Consider the following 24,322-nt stretch of genomic DNA (forward strand, 5'->3'; position numbering starts at 1 on the left):
CATCGCATTTCTGGGTCTGTACCAAGCACTAAGCAATCCTGTTCTCTGCTCCTCATCCTGGTCTCAGGATTGTCTTTGGTGCATGCTCTGGTCATGCCGCTTCTCAGCTCCCAACTATGATCTCAGTGCTGTGTATTGTACCATGAACCAAACATTCCTCTCCTCATCCCAGTCTCTGTATTGTATGCCTGTTCCATGCACTGAGCATACTTGTTCTCAGTTCCCAACTATGATCTACTACAAAGAAGGGCAACAAAAATGATTAAGGTTATGGAACATGGAGAGAGATTAAAAAGACGAGGACTTTGCAGCTAGGAAAGGAGACGATAAGTGGGGGGTACAACAGAGGTCTATAAAATCATGAATGGCGTGGAGAAAGTGAATAAGAAAGTGTTATTTACTCCTTCGTATAACACAAGAACCAGGGGTCACCAATGAAATTAATAGGCAGTAGGTTTAAAATGAACAAAAGGAAGTACTTCTTCACAAAACACAGTCAACCTGTGAAACTCGTTGCCAGGGGATATTGTGAAGGCCAAAACTGGGTTCAAAAAAAGAATTACGTAAGTTCATGGAGGATAGGTCCATCAGTGGTTATTAGCCAAGATGGTCAGGAATGCAAACTCATGCTCTGGGTGTCCCTAGCCTCTGACTGCCAGAAGCTAGGAGTTTATTACAGGGGATGGATTACTTGATGATTACCTGTTCCGTTCATTCCCTCTGAAGCACCTGGCACTGGCCACTGTCAGAAGACAGGATACTGGGCTAGACGGATTACTGGTCAGACCTAGTATGGCTGTTCTAAGGTTCTTATGATCTCAATGCTGTGTACTGTGCCATGCACTGAATATGCCCATTCCACTCCTCACTGAACATTCTTGTTCCCCTCCTAGTCTCAGCACTATGGGGCCATATTTTGAAAGAGGGACAGAAATAGTGGTGGGGGCAGGAGGGGATATTTGCAGGGGGAGAGCTAAAATGCTCCGCAAATCCCTCACTGCATGCTCTGATCGCCCTACTCTCCTGCACTGCTCTGACCTCCCTCTTTCCCTAGTAGCAGCAGCAACCAGTGAAGGGGGAGCTTTGAGCCCCTTCCCCACTGCTGGAGGCAGCATGGAGAAGGAGGGGAGTTCTGGGTTTCTTACCTTGATTAGGGGACAGTGGAGGGAAGGGAAGCCTCTGAGCAACCTCCATCTCCCTTCCCTGTTCAAGTCTAGCACTGTTGCCCAACTTACCCTCCCCCCATGATTCTACTCTGTCAGCACTTCTGAGCAGCCAGAGAGCAAAGGTCCCTTTGAGGATGAGCCTTTATTCACTGAGGGATCACAGAAAAACTACATTTTTGGAAATCCAGTGCAGCATCAAAACTCTAGTCACTGAACTGGGTTTTAAAAAAAACATAGTATTTGGATGATCCTTTACACTAATAAGAGTCATTGTCTAAGGGTGTGCTGCACAACTCTAAGCTGGCAAAGGGCCAGAGCACCATCCTGCATCCTTCCAGTCTCCATATCCCCTGCACTGCTCCCACGCCCCCACATTTGCCTTCACTGTTCTGACCCCCCCTATAGCCTCTGGCTCTGCACCAAAAAAAGTATTAGAAGCTGTAAATGTTACGAGCAGTTGATGTTGGGGGGCGGGGAGGCTGTGTATCAGGAACCCTTGATCAAACAACTCAGCATCTTGCTTTCCTTTTGATCCCACTTAGTTCCATTCTATGGAAGCAGATGAAGATTATGAATCATGAATACATTACCCTAACCACTTACATTCTTTCATCTTCTTTTTATTTAATACCAATTTCCTTGATAATATTTTTAAAGTAAAATCAGAGACTGAATGTGAATTTTAGAGCATATCTCATTCAAATATTACTCTTAAACTAGAAATTTTGGTTTCAGGGCAAAACTTTCCTGCAGAATGCAGTTAGAGATCAAGGACACACACATAACACATTCTCTAAAAGCTGCTAATGGTAGGGCTCAAATTCACATTGCCTGGGTGCAGCTCAGGTTCAGTCACCACAGCATGTAACCCAGTTACTGTGACAACAGACTGCCTACCAACCTTCTGGCTTCAACAGAGCCCTAGCCTTGCTGCAGATGTGCATTTCACTCTTGAGTACATCAGTTTGGCATGCACTGAACTGTAGTTACAAACTTTATTCTTAATAATTTTTTCAATGTGGCTTCCCCAGAGGGGCAGTGGGTCCCATACATTAGCTAAAATAAATCCTCAGTGACTGAGATCAGTTTGGGGGAGAACCAGAGCCAGAGTTTGAACCCCAGGTGCAAAAATAGTTAGATAAACCAGGTGATTTTTTTGGGTGGGGGAGCCTCTTACTCAAATGACCACAAACTTAGACCACTAACACTACCCCCAGCACCCTCATAAGACACAGCACATTTAAAGACAATCTAACTAAGCATGCAGATTTTGAGAACTTACAATAGTCATCCCTTAAACAGCAACACTCAACCTTAACTTTAGCAGAGGGAGAAACATGTTGCTACATAAAATTCTCTCTTATTTTCCTCAGTCACTAACATTTGTACTTAAGATTCTCTGTATCTTTATTCTTCTCAGTTTTGTGTACTTTTCAAGTAAGAATTATGCAATAAAAGAAAAAAGTGAGTGATATAGTTTCTGAGAACACAGGTACACAATATTCTCACTTGAAAAAGATATTTAGCAAAATCTCCAAAAACACTAACTGAGAGGGATTTAAAAAAAATAATTAAATGGGAGCTGAATGTACAATAAAAATGACCAGGTGGAACATCACTTTTAAAAGGTCACATCACAGAATTTAAAAAATAAGAGTAAAATGCAATAAGGCTATGTCTACACTACAGCCTATGTTGGCAAAACTTATGTTGCTCAGGGGTGTGAATATTCCACCCCTGAGCGACATAAATTACACCGACATAAGCGTTTGTGTGCACAGCACTACGTCGATGGGAGAAACTCTCCCGATGACATAGCTTATACCGCTCGCGGAGGTGGGGTTTTTTTTCATGCCAATGGGAGAGGTCTTTCCCATAGGCGTAGAGTGTCTTCACCAGATGTGCTGCAGTGACGCAGCTGTATCAGTACAGTTGCACTGCTGCAGCGCTGTATGTATAGATATACCCTAAGAAAGAAAGGAAAAAACACAGAACTCCAAAGGTTAGTAATCTATCTTTTAAACAAAAAGGGCAATCTACTTTTTCTCATTAAAAACTGACACACAGCACTAACTGAGGAGATTATGTTGTGAAAACATACTGCATCGCACGGCAGTGCTTGATCGAGATCAGCAATCAGGAGCAAAAGGAAAGTACGGTTTCATGATTATAATAGCAAATTCTGGATGACAACCAAATACATCATCTGGCAGCTCAACAGCTGTTACAGTTTGGTAGTAATACCTTGGCATTTGCTATAAACTATAACTTGAAAAAATTGATTTCTCATCTGCCAGAAACAAGAATATGTTCTCCTTTTAACATTTCTGAGTTTCTTTCAATAGAATAGTTAGATTTTCAAGCCATTTTTATTCTGCATGTTTCTCATCATGGCTGCCAAGTTAATTTCATATTATTTTATTTTGATTCAAAAATAAATTTGGGGGATAAATATTGGATGCAACTTAAATAAACGACATGCTTAGCCAAATTCCATCATAATAGCATGGCGAATAGTACAGAATAGTTGTCCTTCATGTTAATATTTATTGTTGACCATTTAGTCATAATTATACTTCACACACACTTGAAAACAGGAAGTTTCCAAGCAGTTTGAAGTTCAGGAACCTTCTTGCTGTTTTGTTGGTAGTGAAGGAAATCATTTTCCATGTTGGAGTCAAAGTGGATGGATGTAGCCACATAATATATTATACTTATTAATGATGAGACTATACCAATATTTGTTTTTAAACAACTCCTGGATATAACATACTAGAAGAAGGCAAGAATTCATGGCTATTTTGCATAACTATATAAAACCATTAAAGCATTTTTGTTTATACAGTACCTGTCTAAAAAATCCTGTTTTTAAACATATAATATTTCACTGGCACTGTTAAATAAAAGTATGCTTCTTATCAAGAATGTGGAACATTTAAAGTCCATTAGAGTTTCAGTTATTCCAGTTATTTGAAGGTTCAAAACAATCCCTCATAAATATTTTAGATTCTGGCATTCCACTTAGGTCTTGAAGTGTCAAACAACATCTCTCAAAAATCAATATTCACACAGTACATCTATGGGGAAAAGAAATTCAACATGGTGTAAACTATCAAATAGATATCTACCTTTATGCCCAGTGCAGTTTTCTTGGCCTCTGCTTTTAATCTTGTTGCTCTTAACACTGGCCTGCTTTTCTTGTAATCTTGTTTTCCTAAGGTAGAAAAAGAGTTAATGTAAATGATCCACTGAATATAAGATACATCTACAATAATTTTAGCTTCAGTGGCAGATCTAAATTTTTTAAGAGTTCAGTGATAGAAAGAAAGAGTTGTGCCACAAGAACGGGACCAACAGCAGGGTCAACAATGGCCTTTAAAACAAACAAACAACAACCAGAAAACCAAAACAGTAGTTAACAAATCAACCTAGAGCCTGATAGCCCAGTGAGCTACAAAATGCAAATTATGATACGCCTCCAATGGTATGTTATTTACTAAAATGGCAACTGCAATGTTCAGTAGCCATCAGACAGCATGTATTTAGAAAACATCATCCTTCTGCAGGAGTCCCCCCCTTCCACCAGTCTATTCAGCATCTATTCATATCCAGTGGAGAGATCCCCTTTGTGGCATACAGAGGATGCTCCCCTTGTATAAGCTCTCCTCCCCTGAACAGCCCCACCTTAGGGATTAAATATTGTGAAGACCGTCTGTACTGGGCAAAAGTCATGCATAAAGGATGTGAATAATTATGATGCATTTGATGCCAAAAGGAAAGGCATAGCACTAGAACGTATTGTCAGAGGGAAGGTAAGAGAGTCTCTTAGGGGAAGGAAGGGGAAGAGAATTAGGGAATGAAAATTTGTATCCTAAACTCCAACAAATTCATCCATTCAATGCATCATAAATATTTTCCACCATTGGAGTACAGGGCCACTGGAGCTTTACATTGCAGGAGCTGCTGATCTCCTAAGATAGGAGGGCACAACAGAGCAGAAGAACAGTCATTTTCTAAAGCAATCAGAGAAACAACCCGAAGGTTACCTCATGAGAAGAGAGGAAACACAACCAGCAGGGGTGTCTACCCTCAAAGTATTATAATAGCACTGTTTGCTATGCAATGGTTAAGAAGCTGTCAGAATTTCCATTATAAATTGCAGGAATTTATAACTCATAAAAATTCACTCCAGGGTGAAATTTGGCACAGAACTATCCCAGCTTGGAATATTTTTGAGCCAATTTTCAATAAAGTGATGCAGCTGTTCCAACTTACTTGTGAACAAACTATAGAAATTTATCCATTTGGGATTTTTTAAACACTAAAAATATCTTCAGCTTAAAAAAAAAGATAATTGAAAAGTGCTAGCTCCAGTTTCAGCTCTCATGACTCAAATTCTCTGTCTTGCCTTCCATGGTAAACAAAGCAGAACAACCAACAGAATGACTTACATCCAGATATCTGCTCTTCCAGTGATGCAACAGAATTAGATAATGAGAACTATGCAGCTTTGAAAGAGCATAGGGAACCAGAAACTACTGACATCAACTGAAATCCCCCCACTTACTGATATTCCCTCCAAAGGGTAAACTGCAAAGATGACTGACATTGGAGTAAATATTTCATATGGGGTATGTACCCTCTTTGATTAAAGTTCATTTGTTAGGATCAAATCTACTACTACAAAGAGAAAGTCTATTATTGCTTGTAGCAAGGTGGCCATTTACTGCACACCCCCTTGTGGCCAGTGGTTTCTTTTCAGACACGCTTCCCCTTTTGCCCCCCTCTTGCAGGCCACTTAAGAACTACACACAGGCTTTCACATGAATACCACCACCACCTGCTTGGGGATGGTTTAATAACAAAAACAATCTTCAGGGTCCCAAAATAAAGTCTATCACCACGCAACAGTACATACTTATCTCCGATGTCTTCTCTCACAGCCAGAGCTCTTCTTCTATCCCAATCTGTTCTCACAGCCCAACTCTTCCTGGCTGGAGCTCAGTCTTCTGGCACTGGCCTCTAGGCCCCCAAACTTCTAGGTCCAAACTCAGCCCAGGTTTTCCCATAGGAGCCTCCTCCTCCATTGGTCTCAGGGCATTTCCTGCAAGAGCCCTTCACATTCCCTCCCATCTCTCTATGCTTTCTTGTGCTTTCCCAAACCACTGCAGCCTACGGCTGTTCTTTATAGGAAAATCACCCTGATCTTTCCCAGGTTTAGCTCATTCTGTATCAGGAGCTTCAGCCCACCAGCCCTTAAGGGTTGTGTCACCCTGTTACATTAAAACAACAAGGAGTCCGGTGGCACCTTAAAGACTAACAGATTTATTTGGGCATAAGCTTTGGTGGGTAAAACCCACTTCTTCAGATGCACGGAGTGAAAATTACAGATGCAGGCATTATTATACTGACATATGAAGAGAAGCTATCAGGGCTACCCCCAATACCTGTTACATTACTCTTTTCATCAATTTCAAGCACTTTGGTACTACTTACTCCAGTAATGTGGTTACTGATGAGGCTGGATTGCAGTTACATAGAGAATGCTTCCAGATTTATATTAAAGTTGATATGAACAACTAAAATCACCTATATAACAAATATTGTGATGACTCTACAGCAGTTAATTCTCCAAAACTATGTACCTGTCATTTAATTTACCACTCCTTGCTAAATACGACAGCCAAAAGACATACTGGTGAAGAGTCTTGAGTCCACCAAGTGCAAAAGTTTTTAAAGGGCATCTCTTCAGTTTTTTGCAATGAAAACTAGATCGTACAATTGTACTAAAAAAATTCTTTAAATATCTGAACTTTCTAAAGCCCTAGGAAAGACATCTGCACTATAGGACTGTAAAGAACTATGAAATGCAAAGTCCCTGGCACATAAAACTGATAGTTATCACCTGTAACACATTGCACAGATAAATAACGTAGGTTCCTTAGGTTCTTTGGGCCTACAAATTCAACAGGTTGGAATATGCATTTGCACACTTCTAATTCCTTCCTGTTTCATCATGGTCATACTGCAAGCTTTGTCTGTACATATATCAGTCATCATTAGTCTAAGCTGTTTCTTCTTCCCAGCAAGTGACAGTCAAAGCCGATTAAGATGGACTCATCAGACAAAGCTCCATTTATCTCTTACCCAAAGTCTGAGGGAGCATAGGCAGAGAAGCAGCAGAGGATGCAGCTGGAAAACTTCCAGACAAAATCTGACCTTGAGTATTGTTTAAGCAAAACCCTCTTCTCTTCCATTCCTTATCCACTATCCTCTGTAGAGTGGGAGAGTCCCTGGTCCAACACAGTTACCAGAAGACCAGGATATGTTGCAGTAGTGAGCATAATAAACCGAGGAGCTTCCTGGTCAGGAAGTTCTCTAGTTTCTGCTTTTAAGGCATGGCTCTTTCTCTCTCTGTCTTCTAACTGCATGTTGTCAAAGTAAGTGCATCCCTCTCCTTAAAGAAGTGGTAATGGAAAGAAAAGAGGACCAACACAGTAAAGAAAAAAGACAAATGTGACAGGAGCAGTTGGAGCAAATTTACAATGTAAGAACAGTGCATAACTAGAGAGTAAGAAATCAAAGAACCATGTAAGAGGGAAGGTTGGAAAAGCTGTGGAAGATGTGGTAAGCATCAAGTCACAGCTGGTAACAACATCCAGCAAAAGAGGAAGAAGGTAGGAGATGCCATAAAATTGGACATTTTGCAATAGCACACAGGTCACTAAGATCTGGTCTACACTACAAGGTTAGGTCGAATTTAGCTGTGTTAGGTCGATTTTATAAGCAATGCGGCTACACAACCAACCCCGTTCCGCTGACCTAAGGGGCTCTTAAAATCGACTGCTGTACTCCTTCCCAACGAGGGGAGTAGCGCTAAAATTGACCTTCCTGGGTCAAATTTGGGGTAGTGCAGATGCACCATTGTGCAATTAGACGGTATTGGCCTCCAGGAGCAATCCCAGAGTGCTCCAATGTGACCGCTCTGGACAGCACTTTCAACTCCAATGCACCAGCCAGGAACACAGGAAAAGACCAGGGAACTTTTGAATTTCATTTCCTGTTTGGTCAGCGTGGTGAGCTCAGCAGGACAGGTGACCATGCAGTCCCAGAATTGCAAATGAGTTCCAGCATGGAGCGAACAGGAGACATTGGATCTGATTGCTGTATGGAGAGAAGAATCTGTGCAGGCAGAACTCGAAACCAGCAGGAGAAATGCTGATATATATGCCAAAATCACACAGGGCATGGTGGAGAAAGGCTACACCAGGGACACACAGCAATGCTGCGTGAAAGTTAAGGAGCTCAGGCAAGCCTACCACAAGACAAAGGAGGCAAACGGTCACTCTGGGTCAGAGCCCCATACATGCCGCTTCTATGATCAGCTGCATGGCATTCTAGGGAGGAACCCTACCAGTACCCCACCACTGTCTGTGGACACCTGCAAGGGGGACTTCTCACGCAACACAGAGGAGGATTTTGTGGATGAGGAAGCGGAGGAGGAGGAGAACGGAAAATCCATTCTCCCAGGCAGCCAGGACCTTTTCATTACTCTGGAGCCAATAACCTCCCAGGGCGAATTGTTCCCGGACCCTGAAGGCTGGGAAGGCACCTCTGGTGAGTGCACATTTGTAACTACACTACAGGGGTTAAAAGCAATTGTGTTTAATTTTTGATTTGCTAGGAAGAATTGGGATGCATTCGCGGCCAGTACAGCTACTGGAAAAGTCTGTTAACGTGTCTGGGAATGGAGCAGGAATCCTCCAGGGACATCTCCATGATGCTCTCCTGGAGATACTCTGAAAGGCTTTGCAGAAGGTTTCTGGAAGGGCTGCCTTAATGTTTCTATGCTCCCCGTATCAACTCCGTCCCTGAGGTTATCGCAGATAAGAAGGCGAAAAAAACACACTCGCGATGACATGTTTTCAGAGCTCATGCAGTCCTCCCGCACTGATAGGGCACAGCTGAATGCATGGAGTTCAGAGGCAGAGGTAGCAGAGGCCAGGAACGCATACAGTGAGCATGATCAGAACATGCAGGAGGAGATGCTGAGGCTAATGGGGGAGCAAACAGACATGATCAGGCATCTGGTGGAGCTGAAGGAAAGGCAACTAGAGCACAGACCCCCGCTGCATTCATTGTATAACTGCCTGCCCTCCTCGCCAAGTTCCATATCCTCCTCACCTAGATGCCCAAGAACACAAGGTGGGGGGGAGGCTCTGGGCACCCAGCCACTCCACTCCAGAGGATGGCCCAAGCAACAGAAGGCTGTCATTCAAACAGCTTTGATTTGTAGTGTGGCTACAATAAGCAATGTGGCCTTGTCATTCCCTCCTCCCGCACCCCACCCAGGCTACCTTGTCAGTGACCTCACTTTTTTTTTATAAATAAAGAATGAATGGAGTCAAAACAATGGGGGCTATATTTACTTTGCCAGCTGTGGTCAAAGGGGGGAGGAGGATTGGCTTACAGGGAAGTACATTCAACAAAGGGGGCGGTTTTGTGTCAAGGACAAACACACAACTGTCACACCATAGCTGGTCAGTCATGAAACTGTTTTTCAAAGCGTCTCTGATGCGCAGCGCGTCTAGCTGTGCTCTTCTAATCGCCCTGGTGTCTGGCTGTTCAAAATTGGCCACCAGGCGATTTGCCTCAACCTCCCACCCCACCATAAACGTCTCCCCCTTACTCTCACAGATATTATGGAGCACACAGCAAGCAGCAATAACAATGGGAATATTGTTTGCGCTGAGGTCTAACCTACTCAGCAAACAGCACCAGCGAGCTTTTACACATCCAAAGGCACATTCTATCACCATTTTGCACTTGCTCAGCCTATAGTTGAACTGCTCCTTACTACTGTCCAGGCTGCCTGTGAACGGCTTCATGAGCCATGGAAGCAGGGGGTAGGCTGGGTCCCCAAGGATAACTATTGGAATTTCAACATCCCCATTGGTAATTTTCTGGTCTGGGAAGAAAGTCCCTTTTTGCAGCTTTTCGAACAGCCCAGAGTTCCTAAAGATGCGAGTGTCATGCACCTTTCCCGACCATCCCACGTTGATGTCAGCGAAACGTTCCTTGTGATCCACCAGTGCTTACGGCACCATTGAGAAGTACCCCTTGTGGTTTATGTACTGTTTGGCAAGGTGGTCTGGTGCCAAGATAGGGATGTGCGTTCCGTCTATCGCCCCACCACAGTTAGGGAACCCCATTGCAGCAAAGCCATCCACTATGCACCACAGTTAGGGAACCCCATTGCAGCAAAGCCATCCACTATGACCTGCACATTTCCCAGAGTCACTACCCTTGTTAGCAGAAGGTTATTGATTGCCTTGGCTACTTGGATCACAGCAGCATCCACGGTAGATTTGCCCACTCCGAATTGATTCCCGACTGACCAGTAGCAGTCAGGCATTGCAAGCTTCCACAGGGCTATCGCCACTCGCTTCTCAACTGTCAGGGCAGCTCTCATCTTGGTATTCCTGCCCTTCAGGGCGGGGGAAAGCAACTCACAAAGTTCCATGAAAGTGGCCTTATGCATGCGAAAGTTTTGCATCCACTGGGAATCATTCCATGCCTGCAACACTTTGCGGTCCCACCAGTCTGTGCTTGTTTGCCGGGCCCAGAATCAGCATTCCACTGTATGAACCTGCCCCAATGCTGCCATGATATCCCAATTGCCACATCCAGTGCTTTCAGGAATGTCTGTGTCCATGTCCTGCTCACAATTGTCCTCGTGCTGGCGGCTCCTAACCAGGCTCTGCACATACTGTAGGATAATGCGCGAGGTGTTTACAATGCTCACAACAGCAGTGCGCAGCTGAGCAGGCTCCATGCTTGCCGTGCTATGGCGTCTGCATGGATAACCCAGGAAAAAAGGCGCAAAACGATTGTTTGCCGTTGCTTTCAAGGAGGGAGGGAGCGAAGGGAGACTGACAACATGTACCCAAAACCACCCACGACAATGTTTTTGCCCCATCAGGCATTGGGAGCTTAATCCAGAATTCCAATGAGCAGCAGGGACTGTGGGATAGCTACCCACAGTGCACCACTCCGTGAGTCGATGCTAGCCACGGTATTGAAGACGCACTACTGCGCTTAGTGGAGACATACATGATCAACTGTATAAAATTGCTTTCTAAAGATCGACTTGTATAAAATTGACCTAATTTCATAGTGTAGACATACCCTAAGAATAATGGAAACAATCCAAGAGGGAGTGTTATTGTAGGATGACAATTAATCCATATTTCTAGGGACTATATTCTCAATAGAATTTACTACACCTTGGTATATAAGTATAAATGTGAAGCATTGAAACCTTAAATTTAACATTGATACTGAGGCAGCAGTTGCTGCCAAAGAGAGATATAATCAGTCCTGGGATGGAGATCTGCAAAGACCAAATAAGATTCTACATGGAGCTAGTAACACTACCTTGGATGTTTGTGAATAGTTCTGTGGGAAACTGGAGAAAAGATGGAAAGTTCTTCAACAAATATATGTAATACAGGGACTAAAAACTAGCAATATAAGGACTACAACTAATAGAGAAACTGGACTGCAATAATAGAAAAAAGCAAACCATACAGGAGATGTATCCACACAGCTTCACTGAGTCAGGGAGCTATCAGGGGAGTACAAAATAAAATTGGTGCCATCAGCAACTACCTTTTGCTCTCAAAGTCTCATGCCATACCCCTATACCCTTGTTGGGCAAAGTTAAAGAATAATTAAAGAGAATGTACCACTTGGGAGTTATTTCCCAGAAAAAAGAACCCAATGACAAAATCCACATTTGTGTGGACCTTACCCAATTTAACAAAAGAGTGTGTGCAGAGAAAGACATATGCTTCCTGCAGCTGACCAGACATTAGCTCTAGCAGTTGCCTGGACCTGTGAATGGCTCACTGTCTATCCATTCGGCTTGGGTTTTAACACAGAAACAGACCACAAGCTCTTAGTGGCATTATTGGGTGTAAAACCACTGGATGACCTACCTAGGATTCAAAGAGTTCAAATATGGCTAATGTAATTTTCCTTCAACACTAAACAACTATCTGAGACAGCACTCATAGCAGCAGACACTCCACCTAGAGCCCCAATTACGCAGCCACCAACAGATGAAGTAAAGGTTTTAGTGAAGATACCAGAGTCTACATTCTGGCCGCAATTTCAGCATCTGCCAGCCAACTTCAGCAATTAGAGATGAACAACTAAAGGACAAGACTTGCCAGAAACTTACTCAACTCTGCCAAAGGGGGCGGGGGGTTTGAAGGAGTCAACTTCCAACAGATTTATTGCCGTATTGGCAGGACCAAAATGACCTTCACATGGCCTACTTCTGAAAGGACAGCACATTTTTATCCCTATGATACCTCAGAAAGAGATGCTCTCCAAAATACATAAGGGACACTAAGATGTAAACAAGTATGGGCATGAGCACAGCAATCTATATGGTGGCCCAGACTGAACAGGAAAATTCAGACCTTAATATAGGGCTGCGAAGTACACCTCTACCCTGATATAACGCTGTCCTCGGGAGCCAAAAAATCTTATCGCGTTATAGGTGAAACCGCGTTATATCAAACTTGCTTTGATCCGCCAGAGTGCGCAGTCCCCGTCCCCTCCCCTCCTCCCCCGGAGCGCTGCTTTACCGTGTTATATCAGTATTCGCGTTATATCGGGGTAGAGATGTATGTATCAAGGAAAAAAAAAAAACTATCACCAGAACCATTACCCACTATAAAGCTACCTGACAGACCCTGGCAGAGGGTAGCAACACATTTGTTTTTCTGGTAAGGACATATATTATTGTAGTCAATTTCTTCTCCGGTTACATTGACTTGGCTATACTCACACAAAACTCACAGGTCATCCAGAAACTAAAATTAATATTTGCAAGACCTGTGGTTCCTGAAGTCGTCATTGTCCGAAATCAATACAGGTTCGAATACTCAAGTGGAGGAGGGAAATTGAAAACGGAGGCAGATTGTAATTCAAAAACAGGTGGCCGTTTATTGATGGGGAACAAATCACACCTTGGGCTGGGGAGGAGCACTTTTATCAACTAACAATACAAACTCAATTGAAAAAGAAACAAGTGACCAACCAAAACTGTCACCAGAGCAGCACTATAAAACAGTCTATATACACTTAACACAAAGAAGCAGTAGTATAAAACAAGCTATATACAGTTAACAACAAGGAATCAGGTAATTTACAACCAACTATTTACCAAAAGCCAGAACAAGTATACAAAACTGAATAAACTGTAACAATTCGCCCTCTATACGCTGTACAAGAGATTTGGTACCAAGTAATACAGAAAAAGGGCCTAACCAACAAAATGTCTACAAAAATTAATACATGCATACCACACTCCAGGCGCAGCTGACCAGCAGTACAGACACCAGACACATGACGAGATGTAACCCAAAAGAACACGACACGAGCCGGCTAAATCCGGAGGACATCCTGGCTGAAAGGGTGATCAGGCCGTCCAGCTAACACGCGGACACTCCTGCTGATTTAGACCAGAGACATAGTTTTGTTCGAAGACCCTTGCACGTGCTAGCATCTAATTGGTTCTCCGCCCCTACACCAACCAGGCTCCGAGCTGGTGCCCTCTACGTAACAGGCACTGCACACGGCACACTAGGCTTATGCACACAGCCCACTGGAATTGTAGCACACGGTACCAATGTGACCTACAATTGACCAGGCGGAAGGTTCGAGAATGGTCACACGGCCCCAATGTGTTGCACACGACACCAAGGCACTGCACTCAGCACCAAGGTGCTGCACACGACACCGATGTGACCTTCTGACCGGCAATTGGCCATCCAGACGCCATGACAGGGCGTAGGGCTGCGACAGTCATATGTGGCAATAGGACTCAATTTACCACTGAAACATTCCTAGTATTAACACAGGATTTTGATTTTGAACATATTAGAAGTCCACGTTACCCTCAGAAGAGGGAGATGGAGAGAACAGTGCAAATTTTAAAAGATTTCTGCAAAAATCACTGAACACATATAAAGCACTGCTGGCATATCAGTGAACACCGCTTGTACCTGGACTATCTCCCGCAGCACATCTGATGGGAAGATGACTAGGGACACATTTACCTGTAGCACTGATACATCTTAAACCTAAGTGACCTTACCTAAAGGAATTTCAAAAATATGGGATGTTGAAATAAAAATTTGGCAACCAACCCCCCCCCCCCCAAATGGTTACTCACCTTCTCGTAACTTGTTCTTTGAGATGTATTGTTCATGTCCATTCCAATCAGGTATGTGCGTGCACGGCAGCTGGAAGATTTTTCCCCTAGCAATATCCGTCGGGTCAGTCCGGGCGCCCTCTGGAGTGGTGCCATCATGGCGCTCAATATTGGACCCTACCGACCCGCCACTCCCTCAGTTCCTTCTTGCCGGCTACTCTGACAGAGGGGTAGGTGGGTGGGTATTGGAATGAATATGAACAACACATCTTGAAAACAACAGTTAAGAGAAGATGAGTAACAATTTTTTCTTCTTCTTTCTTCTCCTTTGTTAGTTCAGCAGCTATAATAGCCACTTTTATTAAGTGTGCATCACCATAAATTCTGCTTTAAGAATTTTTATGAGCAGAAGCTGAGACCTGTGCTAGTATTTGCAAATTTAGACATGGGTAAAGCCAAGGACGGTTTGCCATTTCTGCCATGAAACAGTTTCACAGTGAAAAATGCCAACGTTCCTCCCCCAGAAAAAAATGTTAGGTTTTCACATAATACACAACAGGTGCTTGTTTCTCCTCTCACATAAACAGTATTAAAAATATACTGATTTCATGGGAATAAGTGTGATTTATATCACTATTAGTGAGTGGGAATAAGGCCCCGTACATCTTTTTATTTAATAATGTTAATAACAGATTAGAGATGATCTGACCCAGATTTTTTTTTTTTTTTCAAATTTAGTGTTTCCATGCAACAACAACACGGTTAGTACAAAACCTAAATTAAACACTAAAGATGAACTGGACAAGTTCAGTGAGTTCTGGAGGCCACTTTTCTTTAGGCATCAGGAATATTTTGTCACTAAATCACTATTTTGCTGGCACGAATGCCACCATATTTTTGTAGTCATCCCAACCATTGTATTGTGTTGTAACTGAGAGTGTATTGCACTGAGAACAATATTTTGAGGAAGTTGACTACACACAAGAGTGTGGTTGTTTGAGGAGCCTGCTATTTAAAATATAACTTGGTCAAACTCTACAAATTAGCTTCATTTAAGGGAGAGGAAAGGGACACCAATATTTACTGTTTCAAATAAGCCAATGTTTTAACAATAGTTTATTAAATACCAGGATTGAATAACAGATTGAAGAGTATCTAACTGCTTTTCAATTCATCAGGCTTAAACAGAAACAGGGCTGCATCTTTGCCCTTTGTTGATACTACTGTCCAAGCTTATTATCATATGAATACCTGGTTATTGTTTTATACTGTTCGTGTTTCAGAAGCTTCCTGCTTTCTTTTTCCTTAGTAGACTTTACAATATCCACCCTCATTATCATCATGTGGCAGTGCTGCTCTTCGCCTGCATTTGCTTCTTTAAAAATTAATGCACTATTTTCTGAATGCTGTACTGCATAAGCTGCTTATGAGTACATTATGCTATCAAGCAAGCACATGCAGAAAAGCTTCCTAAACTGTAATTCTTTCAATGAAAATACAGCTGGTTCTGCTTCAAAGGCACTTCTTTTCACCTGCAAATGGACTTGCTCCTACACTTATTCCTCAATTCATTGTCTTTTATTTGTGTCTGCAAATCTTTAATTGCCTTTAATTAGAAAAAAGTAAATTCAGTGCTTTAATCTTGCAAATACATTCAATCATAATTCTGTCTGGGATGAATACCAAGTTCTATTCACTGACTGATCTTTATAACAAAAGGTATATAAATTCATTGTCCGTTTATATAGACCACACCAATTAAGCCACAATAGAAAACCAAACAGATAAGAGTCAAAATATTTGAAATGAGAAATATGCAATCTAAATTTAATTACTCAGATGAATTATTTGAAGATGAGTTATTTACAACATGCCAAAAAACTGACAGATAGTAAAAGTTGCTAATCAACATTACAGATTTAAAATCCCTTTCAGTGCTTTCAGTCCAATTTGTAACCACAAACAAACCGATGTCCTGAATCTTTTTGTGTTGGTATTACAATCATAATCAAAACTGTAATAACATTTATTCCACATTGTAGTGATCCATTTCAGATGTTAAAATTAGTTAAGTTACGCTGTAACAAAAGTGCAAATATTAGTCATTTAAGTACCACAAGTAACAGCAATCTACGCTTTACCACATACATCAGGTTTAAAAAGTACAGGTGGCCAATTAAAAACACTAACAAAACTAGGGCAAACTGTGGTAACCCTTACACTGAAAACACTTACTCATATAACTAAGTCAGTTGAAGTCAATGGAACCAATAGTGCAAAGTCTCACCAATGTAATTCGGGTTTCCACAGTCTGGTTCCAAATGGATATATTCCATCCCACCCTTACCCCTGCTCCATCTCAAGGCAGAGGTATGGGGAGGCAAGAGGGAGGAGAATGTTTGATTTGACTGGCAGGAGAAAAACAATCCCTGAGGTCCTGAAAAAGAAGGGCGAGAGCTCAGTTCCCCTACTATTCCCCTGGCCCAGAATGTTCATGAAGATTGAGCAAGGTGCAGTGGCAAGGGAGGAAGACAGTTTTCCCCCACCTTTGCTGACTGAGGGGGGAAGAGGGAAAAGCTGAATGACCAGTGTGTCCCCCTTCACTCTAATGGAAAGTCAGCCCACCCACGTGTGCAGCCATGCTACTTTATTTGCTGCCCTGCCCTCTCTATCCTATAAGTAAGGCACTGTTTGAACTATCAGAGGGGTAGCAGGTGCCACAGGATTCTCTGTTGCTGTTTGAACTATGTCTCCAAGATGCTGTGGGTCTGACCGGTCACCAGTTTTGTGGATCAGAAAAGTATTTTTCCCTTGAGGCTAGATCGGCAAGATGTCTAATTGGGTTTTTTCATCTTCCACGCAGCACCCTGGAGAATGCCCTGCTGGCAGCCTCTCCTGCTGTATAACAGTGAGGCTTCTCCTTGGGTGTGTCTGGTGATCTTAACTTCTAGTAATGTGTGGAGAAGAGGTGTCTCTCAGGCAAGTAGGTACTAAGTCATTTACCATTTATTCAATAAGCAATAGAATTCCCAATCTAATGCCAATCTGGTATCATATCTACATTTTAAACAATGCACAGAGGAAATGCCAAGGTACAACACATATTGTTACTAATCTAAACAGAAGATCTAACTAGGAATAACAATTTATTAGAATATTAATGGAATCTAAGAGAGACAAAATCCAAGGGAAAATTAAGGGCCCAATCCCAGCTGCCATGAAAGTTAAATGTACAAAACCCCTAATGACTTTGATAGGAGTAGGATTTGGCCTTAAAGCATTTAGCACTGCTTTTGGCCCTCTCAACCTACCCTACTAACATCTTCAGTGATCTCTCCCCCTCCTCTCCCCGAAAAGCAGAAGAGAGATATGCTTTAATACAATTTCAAAACAAGATTGCTGTGATTAGAGATGTTTTTGGAGTCTTAGGCTAACAGAAACATTTTGATACGTATTAAACACACTCATGAGAGACTGTATGTGCTCAAAAAAAGCATAAAACCCCCCCACAGCCTCTCTCTTTTTTATTCAGGTTTAATGGAAGCTCAAATCACTGACCATTTTTCAATTGCAAGAGACGGAACAGCTTGACACTAATAATACATTTGCAAAGGACACATCATCATTTAACACAACATTAAGTGCTCAGGGACAACTTTTTTACAGTAGACACAACGTGCTCGGAGCTCAGGGTTGACATATCATTACATTTAATGCTACAAAGATAATCCAACCAGTCGTTCATGAAAGGTAAATTAATTTTAGAGCTACTACATTTCAGCTTTAAGCCAACAAGAAAGATGCATTAAAGTGAATAAGTTTCTTTTGTACTATCTGCAAGATTTTTTTGGTCTAAATATAAGGCTTCCTCAAGTATACAGTACCAAAATCTTCCCATCCAACTATTTCTGCCCTCTCCTGATTCCAGCTCAGAACTCTTGTGACACATTTTAAATACAATTTTAAAGCTGGAAATAAAAACACCTGCAAACAGCCTACCCTTTGCAGAACTTGTAAGGAGCTTCAGTATTTCACAAAAAGGAACACGTTTAAAATCTCTGCATTCGGTCTCATACTATAATAGATAATAAAAAGATGTTTCCACTATTTAATTTCTTTCCTGCACTCATTTATTTTAAGCAACATTTTTAACAAGCCCATACAAGCAATTTACAAAGGAATTTTAGAAAATGGAATACAAATAATTTAAAAACAAATACTAAACAATGAGACTACTATTTAAAATAAACTAAATCAAAAGTCATGTGATTTTCATTATATTTCCAACACCCATAGAATATGCAGGATGAATTGTATAAAGTTTAAATAAATTATACATAAAACAACGCTCACACAAATGTTGATCTTTATTAGGCACTGTGTTCAAAGAATATGATTTTCCATATAATCATATATTTCAAAGTTTCTCTCTTAACACAAGTTTAATGGTTACAATAGTTTTTGGTTTGTCGATACTAGGAAGATAGCAGTTACACATTAGTAGGAATTTCCTGAACATGCACAACTGAAATTCTTCAGTTAACCTTTCCAGTGATCATTTTAACATTTTATATTAAGACAATAATACAATAACAATAATGACAATGTTAAGGCTTTTAAAAATAAATTAATATAATTAATTTGAACCAGGCCACATTGTGAGTGTATGGCCTCTCCCCCTGGCCCATTTATAAATTGCTAGGGAAAACTACAAGCATTTCTACTGCCATGTAAACAAGCAGGTTTCATAGTAAGTTCTAGAATTGTGGACAAAGCAAAACAAAATCACTACTGTTTAGGAGCCAGTGTAAAGTACTGACAATTATCATAATTTACAAGCCACAGTTATGCTAAATAATTGGTCAGACTATTTGGGGGACAAAAGAAACTATAGTAACTAGTTTCTTAACATTAAGTATTGTGAGATCATTATGCTATACAGAGGCAGTGCATTACTGAGAAGGAGGGGTAGATGGTTGGGCCAAAAGGGAGATCTGGAGCTTTTGCAAGACAGAACTGGTCTGATTCTAACTTTGCTTACACCAATTTTAGTAACTCTGTTGACTTCAAACAGAGTGACACGATTTAGTCTAGAGTAAGTGAAAACAGAATCAAGCTCAAAGCCTCTGAGGCAAGATGGACACAGTATGCCAGGCAACCGTTTTACAACGGTACAAGTGTATGGAATGCTCTCTGCAGCACAGAGGAGACAAACTTTTTTGACTGTGCTCTATTTGAGGATACATGTACAGTTTATTTCAAAGTATAGCCGAAAGCCGAGCAAGAGGGGCTCTGGGGAATGTTCTACATATAAGCTCTACAGTCAAGCAGACAGAGACAGAGTATTACTATTATGATCATCTTGTTGTATTACAGTAGCACCTTGAGGACACAACTGAGATTAGGGCGAGGCTTTGTGCAAACACATAACAACAGATAGGCCCTGTCCTGAGCTTACTGTGAAGGATGAAGGAGCTGTCTGTAACATTTTATGAATAGTATGTGTTTAATCTGTCCGTTTGTTATGCTGTTGGCTAAGTGACTACCAAGGGTTAATTCCAGAAGCAGCTGATCTGAAAGTAGGCAGGAAGGCTAACACATCTGATACCCCGTTGCCACTACATAAAAGACAATGCAGAGAACCAGCTGCGTTGAAGTAGGTTGTAAATTCGGTCTAATTTTGATTGTTGGGTTTAGCATGCAAGTGCCAGGGGTGCCGGAAAGGGGGGGCGGGAGGAGAGGTAGAGGGGAAGGGTGGTGTGAAGGCTTGGGGAAAAGGGGTGGTGCGAGGGCAGAGACTCGGAAGGACAAGGCAGTGTGTGTGTGGACCACGGTGCTCCCCCCTACTATTAGGAAGTTTCCACCACCCCGGCAAGAGCTGGGTGGTGTTGGTGGCCTGTGATATACAGGAGGTCAGACTAGATGATCTGCTGGTCTATTCTGGCCTTAAACTGTGATAATATGAAGTCTATCCCTGTTCCCCCAATGGATCATATAAACTGGTTTCTCCAAATTTAAGAGACCCAGAGCAAAGAAAGAACTTTGGGACTGACAGAAGGCCCCCTGAAACACAAGGGGAGAGGAAAACAGAGATTGCAGGGAAGCAGATTGAAACCCAGTCCCAGAAGTGGAGGTGTCTGGAGAAGGTAGGCCTACCTAAGCTTACATAAAATAGATGTTTATAAACTGTTGTGTTAAAACCCTTTCTCTCGTTATGCTGTGTTCCTACTGTTGAGCCTGCTGAGGAACCACAGTAGGTACAGTGTGCTGTATCCTGCAACCCAGTCCAAGAGCAGGAGACTCATGGGAGAGAGAGGTGAAGGCCTGGGGCCTGTCACCTGAGGGAGGGGTGCACTCTGAGATACAAGAGCAGGGTCAAAAGTGCAGATAGCCCTAGCAGTGGCACAGTCTAAATAGACAAGAGAGACAAAGAGTGGGAGAGGAAACAAAGGCAGAAAAAGGAATTGCCCAAGGTAACACAACAGGCCAATGGCAGAGCTGGAAATAGCACCAGAATGTCTTAACTACTAATCCAGTGCCTCACCCAGCAGATCATGCTGCTTCTCAATTTAGGATGAGGCTCTAAATTCTTAGATGCTGTCTGCCTACATGTTACGACTCCTCAGTAAAAGTAATCACGTTATTCTGGACCAGCTGCACATTATAGGACCATCCCAAGATCCTTTATATAGTATCAGTGCAATTTGTTAATTCTGTCCAAGTAAGATGTTTCCAATAATATTGTCAGCATTTGCAATTTTCACATCAATGAAGCATATTACAAAGGATGCTCTGTCAGATCTATATATCACTGTCACTTCAGGTGTCAATGCAGACACTCTAAGCAGAAGTATATGTTAGATGATACTGTGAAAGTGATTATGCAAGATGGAAAATTTACATCAAAACAAGTTCTTGGAGACCCATTCACCAACAGTGTAGAAATCAGATGGTTTTAATGGAATTAACAGGGACAGGAACATCTCTTTTACGCGTCACCATTATCTCTTGGGATCCTAAAATTACTTGTGAGGAATAATCTTCCCAAGTCACTCATAATTTTAGCACTCCAAAGAAATACAGTTCTTCAGTTCACTTGTAATTTAAACTCCTTTCCTTCAACATAAACACCACCTGACAGGTCTTAACTAAAAGTGAATGACAGCAATAGTAGCTTACTTAAAAGAGTAAAGGAAATGCATATTTATGAGGACCTAGAGTTTTGGTTTATGGACCTCCTAAATACAGGTGAAAGAATGTTTTGAACACATATTGGGAGGCACAATTTTGCCTTCAAAAGCAAAACTGGGCTAAAGCTAATGATGGGATCTGTGTTTGTGTTATTAACACCTGCTACTGCATAAAGAAAGAATAAAGGAGATTGGCTTTGTTAAACTTGTCTATATTTTCATACATATATTCCCAGCCATACTATTCCATATTATTTTTCTTTTGGAGACTCACAGTGAGAAGGACCTCTGTGTCCATATTAAGACATGTTTGTTAAGATCAATGAAATGTCACCACTTATCCCAGGTCTAAATTAAGTGCTTTGGATAAAAACAGTGTTTCATGTGTCTGATGTGCAACTTGCAAAATATTGCCATTTAAGGACATGTAGGAAATTGTTTGGCTCCCACACTCCTCCCCCTTCATACCTATAACAATGAATTAATTTGCATGCAAAATTTATTTAATCGCCTTGCTACCGTACAATCGTCTACCAGAATGCAGGCAATGGGTATATTTGAAACCTTTTTTGTTTTCATTATTTCTATATCCGTTTTGAGTTTGACCACTGTTGGCCCCGAAATTATCATTTTCCCTTTTTACCTCTTCTCCTTTTTTAGGACCCTGGTAACTGTTTTCAGAAAATAATCTTCTTTTAAAGCTTAATATATTTTAAATAACTTGTACAGTTCAAGGTGTGTGCCAAGGACATTTTCCAAATAAAACTAACATTATTATCATTCCTTAAACTTCCTTCCAAAGCACTTTTAGTCTGCTAAGAATGTTGCCTCTGTGAAGCAATATAATGAATCAGGACTGGGTAGTGAGGAAGCTAATTTTCCTGCTGAAAGAACATTGCAGTGAAGTGATTAGAGCAGAGGTCAGCAATGTGTCCGTACACAAGCGTCTGTGGTAAAAAATGACATAACACGCCCCCCCCCACACACACACACACAATGTCTGTCACTAAATATGGTAATTTTGTCAAGTGTCCGTTGCGCAACATGGTGGTGCCGACTCCTGGATAAGAGTATGGAACTGGTTTATATTCCTGGGTCTTTCACTGGCCCTGCTGCATTAAAGAGAGATTGTTACTTCCTTATGTTGCCTCAGTTTTTCCATCGGTAAAATACTACCAACCAAGATGCTGGGTCGCTTAATCAATGTTTATGAAGCACTTTGAGATCCTTGGATAGAAGGTGCTACAAAAGTGCAAATTATTATTTTAATGATTTATTTATTATTGTACAAGAGATGTTTCTCTAATGGCATATGTTAATTTATTTAAAAGGTTCATATATTGAAAATTACTTCTTTCAAACTGACTCCCACTATTACTAGACTTTAAAATCTATTACTCATTTATTAAAAATGTATATTAAATATTTATAAACACATGCTTAGAGATTTCAGTTTTTGGAATAAAACACAGTTTCCAGTGCGGCACACACAAAAAACCTAAAAGCATCCAAAAGCCAAACAGAAGGCCAGCATTTGGCAATGTCTGTTTGATCACAAAATGCTCTACATCCTATGAAGCGCTTAATGCCTATTTCCTTGCAAGAAGAATCCCTTTACATGGTATTCTTAGATCATATATTTTAAAGGCCACAGGAAACCATCAGATCATCTAGTCTGACCTCCTGTATAACACAGACCATTATATTTCACTCAGTTGCACCTGTTTTGAACCCAATAACTTCTGTCTGATGGACACATATCTTCCAAAAGGTATCAAGTCTTGACGTGAATATATAAAGAGATGGAGAATCCACTACTTCCCTTGGTAGGTGTTCCAATGGTTAATCATCCTCACTGTTAAAAATGGATGGGAGATCGTGTTTATAAACTAGTGGACTAGTCTCCTTTTCAACATCCCCTGCTCTGACTCATTTTCTGCCTTAAAAAATACCAAAGAGAACAAACTAATAGCAAATCAGATGGAAATATCTATTATACGCATCACATGCAGTCTAGATTGTCTTAGCATTCTGTTACAAGGGTCATTTTCAGCTGCTTATAAATTTTTCAAATATATATATATATAAATTTTGGGAGAATTGTTCTTCTCACGGTTTCACTTCAAGCATAGGACTGGGGGGAAAAAAACTCTTTTTCCCCAAGAAAAATGGTTGCACCTGTCTTTGAACAGTTCTAATACCTCAGCAGAAACAGATGGAAAATTGGAATTTGGTAGGAATGCAGTCCCAAGGATGTAGATGTGCCTTCCAAGGATCCAATAAATATTGGCTCCGATTAGGCTAAATTTTACAGATTTATAAAAAGGACTTTGCACATATATGCTGGATTATGTTAAATTATTAAAATTACTTATCACCTGCCCTTCCATTGGCATTTTACATTTGTGCAACATATAAACTGAGTGGAAATTTACATTGAATAGACCATGTCTCAGGAATCGGTTGGATGTGCATGCGTGGTTAATAAAATATAGTCGAATTTCAAGTTTAAGAGAGCATGGGGCTCCAGAATACAAACCTAACTTTAGTTTCGCCCACTATGTCCTATAAAGGTGTGTATGAAAAGAGGCAGGGTTTTGAAGGAATCCTGCCGTCTTACTTATGAGCTAACAAACTGCCTGTGAAATGAGGCAAGGGCTCATTGATTGCACATACTGTGCTATAGAGGGTATGTCAAGGCTGGATCCCCACTTTGAACTTTAGGGTTCAAATGTAGG

At 41.3% G+C, this 24,322-nt stretch overlaps 1 protein-coding gene across 6 annotated transcripts in view; it reads right to left on the minus strand.

Annotated features, from left to right (window-relative positions):
- TRIQK (triple QxxK/R motif containing) overlaps window positions 1-24,322 on the minus strand; it is a 70,604-nt gene that overhangs the window by 16,722 nt on the left and 29,560 nt on the right. For all 6 annotated transcript variants that reach the window (XM_024201832.3, XM_029914010.1, XM_029914007.1 and 3 more), the window contains one exon: window positions 4,295-4,380. In XM_024201832.3, the coding sequence (XP_024057600.1) occupies window positions 4,295-4,380 (86 nt within the window). The remainder of the gene's footprint in view (window positions 1-4,294; window positions 4,381-24,322) is intronic.

Source organism: Terrapene carolina, unplaced genomic scaffold (genome assembly GCF_002925995.2).
Source record: "Terrapene carolina triunguis isolate 2854851 unplaced genomic scaffold, T_m_triunguis-2.0 Scaffold58, whole genome shotgun sequence".
NCBI lineage: Eukaryota > Metazoa > Chordata > Testudines > Emydidae > Terrapene > Terrapene triunguis.